The sequence below is a fragment of the Camarhynchus parvulus genome, chromosome 3 (assembly GCF_901933205.1).
Source record: "Camarhynchus parvulus chromosome 3, STF_HiC, whole genome shotgun sequence".
Lineage (NCBI taxonomy): Eukaryota > Metazoa > Chordata > Aves > Passeriformes > Thraupidae > Camarhynchus > Camarhynchus parvulus.
The window spans coordinates 55,614,038-55,627,383 of NC_044573.1; the positions used below are offsets into that span (position 1 = coordinate 55,614,038).

The window sequence follows — 13,346 nt, forward strand, 5'->3', positions numbered from 1 at the left end:
CTCTTAATCAGCATTTTTAACAGGACAATTTTCATTTTAACAGTATAACAGTCTTTTTAGGCTGTTTCAGTTATTGCAGAATGGCAATTTAACGCCTAGTAGCTGCTTTAACGACAATAACTGTTCTGTGGGGACAAAGTCTTCCCAAAAAAGGAATCTCAGGAGAAGCAATGGTTTTCAATCCCAATCTAGAAAGAGCAGATGCAAAGCATGCTGCTAAGATCTGTAATCACAGAATAGTACATTTATGTTTTTACTCCGGGTCATGCACAGCTAAGACTCCAGTATTAGAGTGTAACTTCTGGCTGGGGCCTTCCCCAAAAACTATTATGGTACTCAAATTCTTTTTAAACACAAAAAGATAATTTAAACCTGCAATTGCTTTTTTCAGGATCAGCAGCACATTTCTGAGGTGATAAGCAAGACAGATGCTAACATAACACAAAAATTAAAAACCCCTATTTATAAAGTAGTGTTCAATCAAACTTTTTGTCAAGTACTTTGTATACACAGCTAAGCTCAAAATAATTAATAAATTCAATAATTAGACGCTGTTTATCATTCCTCATAGGACAAGGAATTTTTACACTTCCATTCACAGATAATTAGTATGCCACTTCTTTCTTTTCTCTAGCAAGGAACCTTTGCTCCTCCAGGAATGTTTGAATTGTTTTAGATTTCTCTCGATTTGAAAGATCAATTTAGAAATAAATTAATAACATTAGGACTCAGAAGGGCTTTAAAGAAACTAGCTTGTTTTCATCAAGATGCATCACAGTTGACTGCTTCCTGCAAGCCACATTCAGCCTCCCTATTTTGAACTACCCCAAACTGGTTATTTAATATGTGCACATTGTTTGTGAAACATTATACACATAATTTTACATTGTGTGCAATTTATTGATACAAAAGCAAAAAAATGCATCAAACGCAACTGCTATACTTCTTAATTGCTTGAGAACTAAGAATTAGTTACCATTGAAACAGAATAATATAAGTAATTCTTTGAAAATGGGATCACTGATATAAAAAACCCTCCATCGTTTCCAAACCTCAAGTTTAAGCAGTTCAGGCCACATAAACTTTTTAAAATTCGTGGATGACTGGAACACTGATCTTTGGCAGGATACCAGCCAGTCAGGACACCAGGGAAAATGCTCTGGCATATGAAGAACAAGTCATTCTACCTGTTAATGACCCAACCTTTGTAATCAGCAACTTAATCACCATGACATTACAGCAACTGCATCTTCACTTCTGATGGGAAGCAGACTTTACTGTACTCAAACATTTCACAATGTCCAGAACAGTCTGCCTCTCACTGCCCTTCGCTGCCCTCGATCAAGACAGCCACCACCTCCTCCTCTTCACTGAGCTGAGGAAGTTTAGAAGCCCATCCAGTTTCAGCCTGGTGGTGACTGAGAAAGCAAGTTGGACCCAGCCAGAGTGGCTCAGTGACTAAGGCAGTTCACTGAAGTGCTTTCAGGAAAATAGCCAGTGGATTCCAGGCTGTGGTTTAACGCCTCAGGCACTAGCAGAGAACACGAGCTGTGCTGCACACTGCAGGGGCTGCACACGGACTGGCTCAGGCTCTTGTAAGTGCTCAACTTCTGCGGGTTGGAGGCTCGCCCACATGGCAAGAGTTATGACAGGAGTCATTATGCCTTGTGACAACAGCCTACAACCCCTTTCTCAAAGGAAGATGTGCCACCCTCTTGCAGTGTGCATATGGAAGCCAACAATGTAGTGAGGAGTCAGAAACAAAATACCCAATTTTATCACCCTTCCACTTCACTTTTCTCCCATTTCCAATCAAATTTCAAATCTACTTAGGCTTCATCACCTCCTTTTATAAACACTAGGGTTAAGAATTTCAGATCCTGTCTTTATACAGAGATTTCCTCCTCCATCAAGATATGATTCTGGGGGCATTAAAAGCTGTTGCAAAATGAGGCTATGAATAGTAACTAAGGAATAACCTGGCACAGGAAGTTTAAATTACTGGGGATAGTGAGGATATAAAAAGCAGGTGCTATGTTTTCCCCATCACTTTTCTAGCTTCCAACCATTTTCAGCTAAAGGCCTTCCCTTAGTTTACAATAGCTCATTATTTGGAGCTGTCTTCTCTGGTCTCCCTTCCAACTCATGATTTTTAAAAATTCACAATATTATTTTGCAGGGAAGTCCACAATGTCCACTACCTTCTGCATAAATAGCCAAGGCCTTTTATGTTCCATCTCACCCACCCAGTGTCAGCACACAGATTTTTTTTTGTGCCCATCCCAGCCCAGTGATGTACCATTAAGCCTACAAGTGCACTATCACCATAGTTTCCTGTAACTTCACATGCACATAAGATCTGAAAAAGCTTTAGATAAGATGCTTCGTTTTCCCATCTATTTCTGTGTTTCTTTAAAAGGGATGCAGTAACAATAAAAGTGTAACAACAGCTTTCTCCATTACGCATGATGCACTGAAAGCCCACACAGCACTGGGACAAAAGGCAGCATGCAGCACTTCCTAACCCATACAACCACACCCTGGCATTCCTGCCATGAAAGAGCCAGCCTCGGCAAAATCTGGAAGTAGGAATACTGATGCTATTTTCTTCACTGCATTTCAAGTGTATGATCCATGAGGCTGTGCTTGCATGTTTTTCCTGTGCAGTGTTGCACATTACAGCAAAAATAGGACACAAACCTAAGTCAGAGGAGTTACAAAATGCAATGAGACATCACAAGCAGCAACAAAAAGAGCTGGCAGGCTCCCACTAGTGCCATCAGGTACACAATGCAAGGAAAACCACTGCTTGTTGCTGTAGGATATTTTACAATGACATAAGCTTGCTGTCCACAGGGATTTGTCAGTGGCTGTTTATAAAGTCCAGGTGTAACATTCGTTTCCTTCAGGATGCAAGTGTGGACCATGAAGTCAGTAAGAGAGGATCCAGCTGTGGGAAGTCATGCCTCTTACTTAATGAAAAAGTTGGTGTGGGAAGAGGGAAAGGAAGAAGATTTTGTGGGAATTTAACTTCCTCATGTCTTCTTCAAATATACCTACTTTAAGGTACAGAAAAACAACCAGTCAAGCTGACTGGAGAAACTGAATAAAGGTTCCCACATCCAAATATATTTTCTAAGTGTTTTGCATAAAGCTACTGCTAAGGTAGCACTCGACTGATAGCCCAAAAACTTTGAGTCTGGGAATCTTCCAAATAGATACTAAGGTGGACCTCATCTGGTTTCTTTGAAGCAAGCCTACCTATATTATGAACAGCTGTTCATGGGTATCAAGAAAAAAAAAATTAATCCACTATCCACAGGATGAAACACTTCTGTTTTATGAAAAAAAATTCAGTATAATCAAAATTTTGTTAAACTAGAAAAGGTTTTAATCCTATAAGGCAGATAATTTGTAGTGAAAGAATTCTACAATCATTCTCCTAAATTTTTGCAAACAAGTAACTCCTCAGCTCCAGACACAATCATGAGCAGCCACTGTGAATCACAGCAGCCTCGCTAAAGGAGAGAGGAGGAATTTGTGCTGCAGCTGGGGTGCTCCTGTCACAGCCTCATTTCCAGTGGTTAACTATACTAGAAGTTCAAGAGTGACTTTTCAGCAAACACAAAGCAGAAAAAAATGCTAATTCCTTTACAAGCTAAACCAGAAATACACTCAATCCACTTCCTGGTATTGACATAGTACATTGTTCTAAATGCATCCATTGTAAATAGAATATAATAGCTTTGCCAAAGGAAAACAGTTAAGAAATAGTTATACGTGGATCATGGTAGGAGTTTTTTGTTTTAATTTGTTTGTCTACCACTCCTTGATAGCTAGACAAGCTTCTTGAAAAGTATTTTTCCCTGTGTGATACGCACACACTTCCATCTTTGCAACAACCAAATCTCCAGGTCCTGGGTTTTTTCTCCTGATAGCACAAAGCAAGCATTGACATTTATAAATACAACTGTTGACTCTAGAAGGTTCGACAGAAGAGGCGACAGAAAAGCAAACAGTCTGCCCACCCACTGGGGACCCTCGAGTCAAGGACTAAGTTACAGTAACTTAATTACAGGAAACTCCTTTCTCAATTGTCTGCTCCTGTGTGTTTCATGGCTTAACTGGAGTATGTGGAGCAGTGGGTCAGGGGCAGGGAGGGGCACTGCTAGGTTAAAGCAACACTGGCTTTTTCAAAGTTTCCAGATAATCAGTTACTTGCCAACACTTTGCTCAACCCAACTTGACCCTGATGAACATTAGAGGTTAATTGTTAGGAATCTGTAACAACAAATATATCTTTTTCTTTTCTTTTAACCAATGACTGCAAGAATATTTCTTTTGGGGGAAAAAACAAGCAGTGATAAGTTGTTATGATTTCTGGAAATAATTACAAAAGTTCACATAAATGTTTATGCACATAAGGAGCACTGCTATTTTAATCATGAGAAATGAAACACCCACTTCTCAATTCTGACTCAGTCATACCAGCAAAATATTTCTACATACTATTAGCTGTATAAATGCTAAGTAAATAGAGATGTATATGATCAAAGACTAACTATGGAACTTTATCTTGTAATCCATGCTGCAGCAGCCACTGTCATATATGTCTGATCTTTTTTTCAGTAAACATTATCATAACATCTTTGAATGTATTTACTACAATAAACCAACATAAACTCTCATTAACTTCCAGCACACATGACTTCATATCATTAGAATGTTTTATCTATAATAGAGCATTTTCATCAAGACATAAAAACAGGTCTCTTAACTGCAGTTTCATCATTATTTATTAGCTCATCTTTTTTTTTTTTATCTAAAAATTAGTTCCTAAAGAGCAATTAAAAACAAAGCATCCAGATTAAACCTGGATAAAGTTTTGTTTTAGTAAACACTGCGTTTGTTAAAGCACACACACAAAATCACACAGAATATTCTGAGTTGGAAGGGACCTGCAAGCATCAGCAAGTGCAACTCTAATGTGAATGGCCCATACAGGGCCTAAATCTGTGACCTTGGCATTATCAGCATCCTGCTCTAACCAAATGAGCAAGGATATTTCACACAGATTCTGGAATAACTTCATGACCTCTTATCACAACAAAGTACAATGATAAGTGCAGTTTGAAAATGAAGATTCAGAATAATCTCATCATTTTAGTTAGTTATATTTTATTGTAGGCTTTTGCTTCAAGTGGACTCATTCCAATGCTTTTAGCATAAGCATTTATTTATAAGGATGACACACGACATGTGCATCAGAGAGAGCTCAGTCTTTAAAAGACTAGCTGTAATTGCTTCTCCCCTTGTGTGGAGAGTTCTCCCAGTAACATGTTAAACTTTACAGTAAATTTTAAAAAGGCCGTCTGCAGTTAAGCATAATTTAATACCCTTTACATGAAGAGAATTACCTTTCTCTACTATATTTGATGCACTTCTTGAAATTATTATTGCAGCTTGCTCCTCCATGCCTTTCAAATGACAAAACTGAGGTTCAAAATCTACAAAAATACTTAAAACTAAATTTTGAGACATCTGTCTTGAGGCATAGAATAAACAATCCTGAGCTGTAAACTTTAGTCAAACTAAATCAAACATTTTAATTAATACAGTCCTTGTGTGAGGACAGCAATGATCTAGAAAGCAAGGATATACAAGAGCTATTATAGTTTTGACACAATACTGTCAGAAACACCTCACAATGAAATACCAAACTTCACTTCACATGAAATAGCAAATTTTTATAAAATGCTTTATTTACACATCCAGCAGTGATTCTGGGGAAGGAATCAAGTTAGGCAGGGTTACAATTATTTTCAAAGAATGAATTTTCCCAGAAACCAAGTACCAAACCTTCAGATGTGGAAATTTAAAATTAATAGACCTCAAGAGGAAACAAAATGGTCTGACTGAGCATTTCAAGATTCCACTGATTTAGTGAAAATCACACAGACAATTCCTCCTTGTATCAATCAACCCACATCTTAAATGTCAGCTCTAGTTCTGTGAGACTCAAGTATCCCATACAAAAAACTGGCTTCAGTTAACAAGATCTCTTTAGCAAATGGGACAAAACATCTCCAATGCTGAAATCCTAGCAGTGCACTTTCCCTTTATTATATAATTTAGTACTATCATGGATGTTGGGCTAGGAAGGGATGTAGAGGTTACCCAAAGACAAGTGAAAATTTCGTGTTATCTAGATAAACATGCATATACAATACTACCTCAGCTCTCCCTTAAAATTAAGGGCAGTAAGGGAAAGTCAGTCTTTAACTTCAAAAAATTCTTCACAGAATCCAAACACTTATTTTTTTTCAATAGACAAAAGAATGGAAGAAAACTACTAACCTTCACTTCTGGGCACAGGCTCTGTAGCACCTGGTGTTTTATCTGGCATCTCTGCAGACACAGGCTTAGTAGAACCTAATGGACACAAAGCAAAGGAAGAGTTCTCCATCAAAACCAGCACGTTTCAGCAAGGCGCTCCCCTGCTCCAGAGCCCCTGTGAAGGATGGGTTTTCAGCTTTCATCGCTTCTGTGTCTGTGTGTAAGAAGTGTAAATAGACAAACTTCTCTCAGGATTAACTGCAGTACCATTCAGGAGGCTCTCAGCTGGATGTTCTACCAGGTAGGCAGGCACAAAAGGACCCTCTCATACTGAAAGCACTCATTACATCTGGTGAACTTCTGCCTTTGATTTCACGTATTTTTCTGCCTCAGTTAATTTTGAGTGAGAGGTCCATGAACTAGGATGGAAGAGCTGCTTACACTCAGGTACTGCTGAAGTTAACCATGGAGTGACCACCTGGAGGGTCACAGCAGCCTGCATCAAACAGAAAATCCCACTAACTTAAAGCTTTACTACATTGTAGAGCACCAGTATTTCTTCCAGCACAGCAGTGGGCAGAGAAGGAAAGGCTTCTCAGGAAGGCAGTGAACACGTCTCCTCTTACAGTAACCTTATGTACCCTCTGTGGTACTGGCCAGCGGTCAACATCTGGCCACCATACACTGGCTGGGATTTTGTATCCTCCTTTCCAGCACCTTTGAATATTTTCCAATCACCAGCAACGCTGACACTCCATTTTACATAATGAAAGCCTCAAGATCAGACAGGATGCACCAAGACCAGACAAATCAGAACAAGGATGATTCTCTGTCTGAAGGAGTTTGTGTGCCAAGTGGGACTTCACCTCAGCTGACAAATCACACAGCTTCAGTGCTGTGTACAGCACTGTACAGAGTGCACAGCATTGGAAGTATTCACAGTACAGCCCTAATTCCTAATGAATTTTGAAGATTTGGCACGCAGTTTTCAAGACAGACATCAGATCCTGCAGCAGAACTGAGACTGAACTCAAATACATGGCCCTTTCCCCTCCCTTCTTAAAGTACTTTGCTTTCAAATTCATATAGCTTGTTTTGAATCCTATCCTCAGACATAAAATGAAAGCATTTCTGCCCTAGTGTCCAATAAAGAGCTTAGGCTTACCTTACAACCAAACTACACAAAATTTTGTAGGATTTCTTAAGCCATTTAAGTAATAAAATTGTATTTCAGGTGTGTTATCCAGGGCAAGTGTATCTGTCATATTTAATTCACAAATATGTAAACTACTTAGAAATATTAGACACACGTAAGGCTATAATCCACTAGCACTTCTTAGGGTAGAAATTAATTGCTATTTAGCTGATGGAAATTCTACTAGATTTTCTAGATCAGCCAATTCATCTCTTCTCAAGATAAAATCCACCATGTCTTACTCAGGAATTACTTTGTCCTTAACATAGAAGTTTCATCCACATAACAGTACATATAGTGAAGACTGTGAGCTACCTAAACATCTTCTCTAACTCCCCCAAATTAATAGCTGTAATGCTTATCCACCTGAAGGTCTGGGTTTATGAGTTCATAAAACACAGCTGGACAGTGCCACAAACTGAACAAACAAGTGTGACCACAACAGAGGCTTAAATAACTATAAAAACCTCGGGGTCTCCAAACTCTTTTATAAATCTGCTGTAAAACAGAATCCACTCTCCACAAGACAATTAAAAAATGAATTTGTTCTTCAAACAGATTACTCAAATTTAATTATCTGTGCTTATCATCACTAAGCAGCTGGCTAGAACAAATACACCAACTAATTCTAAAACTTGGCAAGCTCGCGTCTAACCCTCTGCATTCAATGATGCACTACATATTCTCTGAACATTACACAGGTTTATAAATCAAATTTCAGCTACCCAGTAATTTACTAGTAAAGTTCGATAGGAACCAGTTAATCACACAATATATTTGAAACAAGAAATTTCATCAAGAAATACTATATTTACTTTCTGTGATTAATTTTAAAATACAAAAAAAATTATTTAAATTTTAAATAAATCATTTAATATCACTTATTCAGGAAAAAATGTGTTAAAAATGGAAAAACACAGATATCCATATATTTGTTTTCTGGTTTTGGTTGGTTGGAGTTGCATAGACTTGAAATAAATATGTTAAGTAAATTTCACCATGAAAATGCTCACAGAGTCACTTACTGACATGTTAATGACCAAAAAAAAAATCAGTAGTCTCAGAAATAATTTTGGGCTTCTTCACTGAGATTTTTTAGAGGTGCTAAATACAAGTAAGAAAAAAAGACCTTTTTTTCTTGCCTCTTCTGCACTGATTTTTATTTACATAAGTCAAACCCTTCCTTGTCTAAAGTAGGCCAGTCTTTTCTACTTGGCCTTCTAAGGAAGTGACGGCCTTGCTTTTCTGCTATCTAAACTCAAAACCAGAAAGCAATTTTACTGCAAGTAAGGCACACCCCAACAGTCATTTATCTGAATTTAATGGAGTTCCTGTGCTTATCCCTTGCTATGGAGTGTGACCTATCATTCCCAGTGCAAAATCAAGTGGGATTCAAATGGGCGTTGAATGACCTTGTCATTTTTAATAATGGAATAGTAACTTGAAAGCTGGATCATTCAATTACTGCACACAAACCAAGGTATTTATTGAACAGGTTCAGACCTGCCACTGCTACAACCACTCTATCTCAACAGCTCATTTGGATAATCCATGGCAATTTTAAAAACTACAGTCCCACTAATGGTTTTCTACAGACTTACCAGTTTAGCAGCTCTGCATTACAAAACATGATAGCAAGGGCTTAACATAGCTACAGCAGATTAAAGAAAGTCAGCCTCTGTGCCTAGAAAAGTGCATCTTTAGAACAATGTCTCAAAACTCTCACACCTCCAAGATCCCTGAGTCCAGCTGTTAAACACAGACTGCCAAGTCCACCCCTAAACCATGTCCCTAAGTGCCGCGTCTATGCGTCTTTTAAATATCTCCATGTATTTCCATCTCCTCCCTGGCCAACCTGTTTCAATGCTTGAAAAACCCTTTCCATAAAGAATTTTTTCCTCCAAAGATTCTTGCCACTGTCTGTAATGGTTTTCAGTACTGAAGCAGTCTGAAATTCGTTGCTGCTTTTTCTAAAGCTTACAGGAGATTAGTTGTACCAGAATTGTATGACCAGGTGCAAACACGACACAGTCTTCAGCATTTTTCCAATTCATTGTCAACTGAAAACATTACATCTAAAAACTGAGGTCCAGTAACATGGCACAGAAAAGTGTTTTATTAATTCTTTAAAAAGTACACGAATCTATATATTTTTAAAAATATCATTCCCCCTTTCTGTTTCATTAATGCAAACCAGTTGCATGCTATTGCTAGAAATTGCAGAATATACTAAAAAACTTAAAAAGAAATACAGAACTCTGCTGTTGTTTTCTGCAACACACCAAGTTTTGAATTATTCAAAAAACAGAACTCAATGTTGAGCATTCCTTTATTTATAAAATTCCTCCTTTTAATCTAGGAAGGAAATCTCTGACAAAAAGTATTAACCAGACAAGGAAACTAAATCTCCCTCTCTCTGCAGTAAGGCCAAGCTGGACTCATGCAAAATCCAGTCAAAAAGCAGCATATGGGGTACAAGCTTGCTAGTAAATGTAAAAGGAAATAATGATTGCTCACTTTCTATACAAATAATTTCCACTTATCCAGGCAATCTTATTAGTAGTAGTATCCTAAAGCTTTAAAGCACCTTATAGAAATATTCCAGGTAAACCCTTCTAAATACTCCTGCAATATTATTATTGAAATAATTTTAATTTTCTCTGAATCTCAGGCTCAGCTATTCTGGTATTCCATGAGGTACCTTGTATTTTTGAATTCATTAGTCAAAACTGCTACCTATTGCTTAGAGCACTTTTTCACAGAACATGCTAGCAAGAGAACTTGAAATACATATGCATTGATAATTTATGAATAAACACAGCTATACTGTTTACATTGCTCAGTTAAGCAAAATTCTTTTAACAGCAACCAAAACCAGTCAGATGTATGACCATGCATTTTCATGGGCCATAATCAGCCAGGGCCACCCAAACAGGCATACTGGGAGGTCCCAGTTCAAGAAATTTTTTGTTCCTACCAGTAGATTGATTTGCTTTTAAAATCCTGAGCTGCTAAAAGCTGCAAATCAGCTTTAGCGTTATGAAAAACATAAGATCCTTTAAACACAGCATCTAAGCCAATAGTGTGATGTAGGTGAATTAGTAAAACATTCAAATTTATAGCACATGGGTGGCTTAAAAATACTTAAAAAATCATGCTCACAAAAATATGGATTACTTGTGTTTCACAGACAATATATTCCTTGCCTCTTTAATTAACTGTACTTTGCAAAAAAAAAAAAAGAAAGAAAAGAAAATCATCAGTAAGGGTTTCCAACTATTCAAAATACTATTAATCACAATTTTCACATTTAAAGTTTCATGGACAAATATCCATTCGAGAGAAGACTTCTGTTCTACCTTCATTCTTTGAAAAATTTATTTCTATACTCTCAAAAAAGCATCCAGGCGCTTGAAAGAGAGCATTGTTTGTCACAGGACTGTTTGCAGATGTAACTATGGAGCTCAGCTATGTATTTATGTTGAACAATCATCATCACTAGCCAAAATCTAACCTGACCCTCCTCCTTTGTGTCAAACCCTTGGCCCTTAGTCTACATCTGTTCCAAATAGCTGGAAGTGATCATATTCAAGAAAGTTGGTTGGATTTCTTCAAAAACTTGTCAAATACAGTCACTTTTCAATGACAGACACTGCACTTCTCCCCCATCTTCCATAGGCACAATCAACATTAATATAAGATTCTGCTGTGGTCACTTTATTCACAATCAGAATACATGTTCCCTTACCATACTTTATTACAATTTTAAATGCAGCCTTTTAGAGATTAAAATTAAACAGTTAGTGCTTTATACACACATCAATACATGTAAAACAACTGAACTCCCGAAAATCTACATTACATACTGTACTGTTAACAGAAAAGCTGTCTGTTGGTTTATTTTTAAAACAGTATCTAGATGAGTTCTTTCTGCTGCAATAAAAAAAAAAAAGTGCAAGGGGGTAGAAATAAAATAGATATTAGTAGGTTTTTTGACATAAACTATTTTGTAAACAAATAAGGACAATTAGATGCCCAGAGACAGCCTGCAAAGCCAGCCACCCTTCTTGGATGAATGGTACTGGATATTGCATTTCTGAATGCAATAAAACTCGTAGAACAAAAAACAACTCACAGAACCCCAAAACCAGCACTTACATTCTCAGGTCTCAGGATGAATTCCAAACTCCACGGATGGCTACAGTAAAATTCATACTCATTTCAACACAGCCAGACTCTGACATCTGAGTGTTAAGCGTTGCATATTATCTTTGTTAGAGAACAAGGACATCTGTCCCTGATCTAGTTTTTGCCATTTGCTTGCCTACAAAATCCCTTCTGGAGCAGATGCATTGCTGCTCTGAACCCCACGAGAATAGCTTTGATCCCAGGTCACATAAACCATAAAACAAGTTTATATGCTAACACTAACACAGTTCTTTCACATGAACCAAGAAGTGACACTGAATGAAACCCTAAATAACACTGACCTAAGGGATAGCAGTTATGAGGACATAAACCAAGCCCTCATTTCTGCCCCTATTCACCACCACCCCTCAGCCTTCCTAAGTAATATGGCAGTACCTGTTAAAGATTCAAATGTTATTTCAAGTTCACAGTTATTCCTTCAAAAATTGCACAGAATTCTAATGGCTCCTTTCATTCCCTTCCAGCAGCACTCTGGATGTGAGTCACAGCTTTCCTTCTTCAACAATGTCCCACAAAAGTCTTCCAGTCTTTCCCCCCCCTGCACATCAACACATACCAAAATGTTCCAGCTTCAAGGGGTTTTGCTGGAGCTTGGGGTTTGGATTTTGTGGGCTTTTTTTGGTAAGATACTACAGATTTTGCTGATATTCCCAAACCACGTCATCCTTTCACTTTCTTTTCCACAGAAAGGCAGTAACTCTGACACTTATGACAAATGCAGCAAAAGATGAGCTGGTCCAAGCAAGACCCTCTGATCTATATTGGCAAGAAGGAGCAAAACCCCCTTCACACACTTGCCCATTGATGAAAGTCACAGTAACATCACTCTCCTGCCCACTTTTTCAAAACACATTTAATCTACAGCATCCTCTGCCTAGTTTCTGGAGCTAATCATCCATACTGTGGCTCCAATCCAAAACACTTAACTTTTTGCCAGCAGGCAAAGACCAAATCACAGAATCCCTTTGTCACTTTCATTCTGGTTTACTGCAAATTCACAGTGTTTGAATGTGAAAAACATCATAAATGTTCTAATGTAAAGAACGAGCTGTCTGGCTCCTCTGTGGTTTAACTGCCAAGCGTATATCTTCTTCCTCCTCCCGTCTCTCCAGCTTTTGAATCCATTCCCAGCACTATTCCAAGGTTTTGGTCATGGTTTTCCAAACCCACTAAAAGATCCAGTTCAGCAGCTAATCACCATGTTTCAGTCTGCAAGGCATGACAGCATGTTTTTTACAAAGTAACGCCAGATATGAGCTCTAGAAGGGCACGTGACACAATATTTTCTCCTTCAAACTCTGTACAGAACTTCTAGAAAAGATGAGCTATATTCACCTTTTGGTCTGTGTCCAACCACATTGGAAGGCTCCTTACTTAAAACAGCATATGCTGTTTCTATGCCAAGTGAAACAAAGAGGAAAACTCCCCACAGGGTCTTGTGGGAGGAGGAAGAGGGATCAAAACCTTGACTGACACTCCCCAAATACCCTTGTGAAGCATATGCTCAAAGCTAAGCAGAAAGACATCCGCTTTAATTGGTGAAATGCATGCATTTCCTGCATGTATGCATTAACTCCGTGCTGATCACAGAGCAGTTTGTCAGCTC

At 38.0% G+C, this 13,346-nt stretch overlaps 1 protein-coding gene across 2 annotated transcripts in view; it reads right to left on the minus strand.

The window, feature by feature from the left end:
- The window catches only part of PLEKHG1 (pleckstrin homology and RhoGEF domain containing G1), a 125,877-nt gene that overhangs the window by 82,466 nt on the left and 30,065 nt on the right, over positions 1–13,346 (minus strand). For both annotated transcript variants that reach the window (XM_030945559.1, XM_030945558.1), the window contains exon 3: positions 6,358–6,432. In XM_030945559.1, coding sequence (XP_030801419.1) covers positions 6,358–6,406 — 49 coding nt within the window. In that variant the 5' untranslated portion in view covers positions 6,407–6,432. The remainder of the gene's footprint in view (positions 1–6,357; positions 6,433–13,346) is intronic.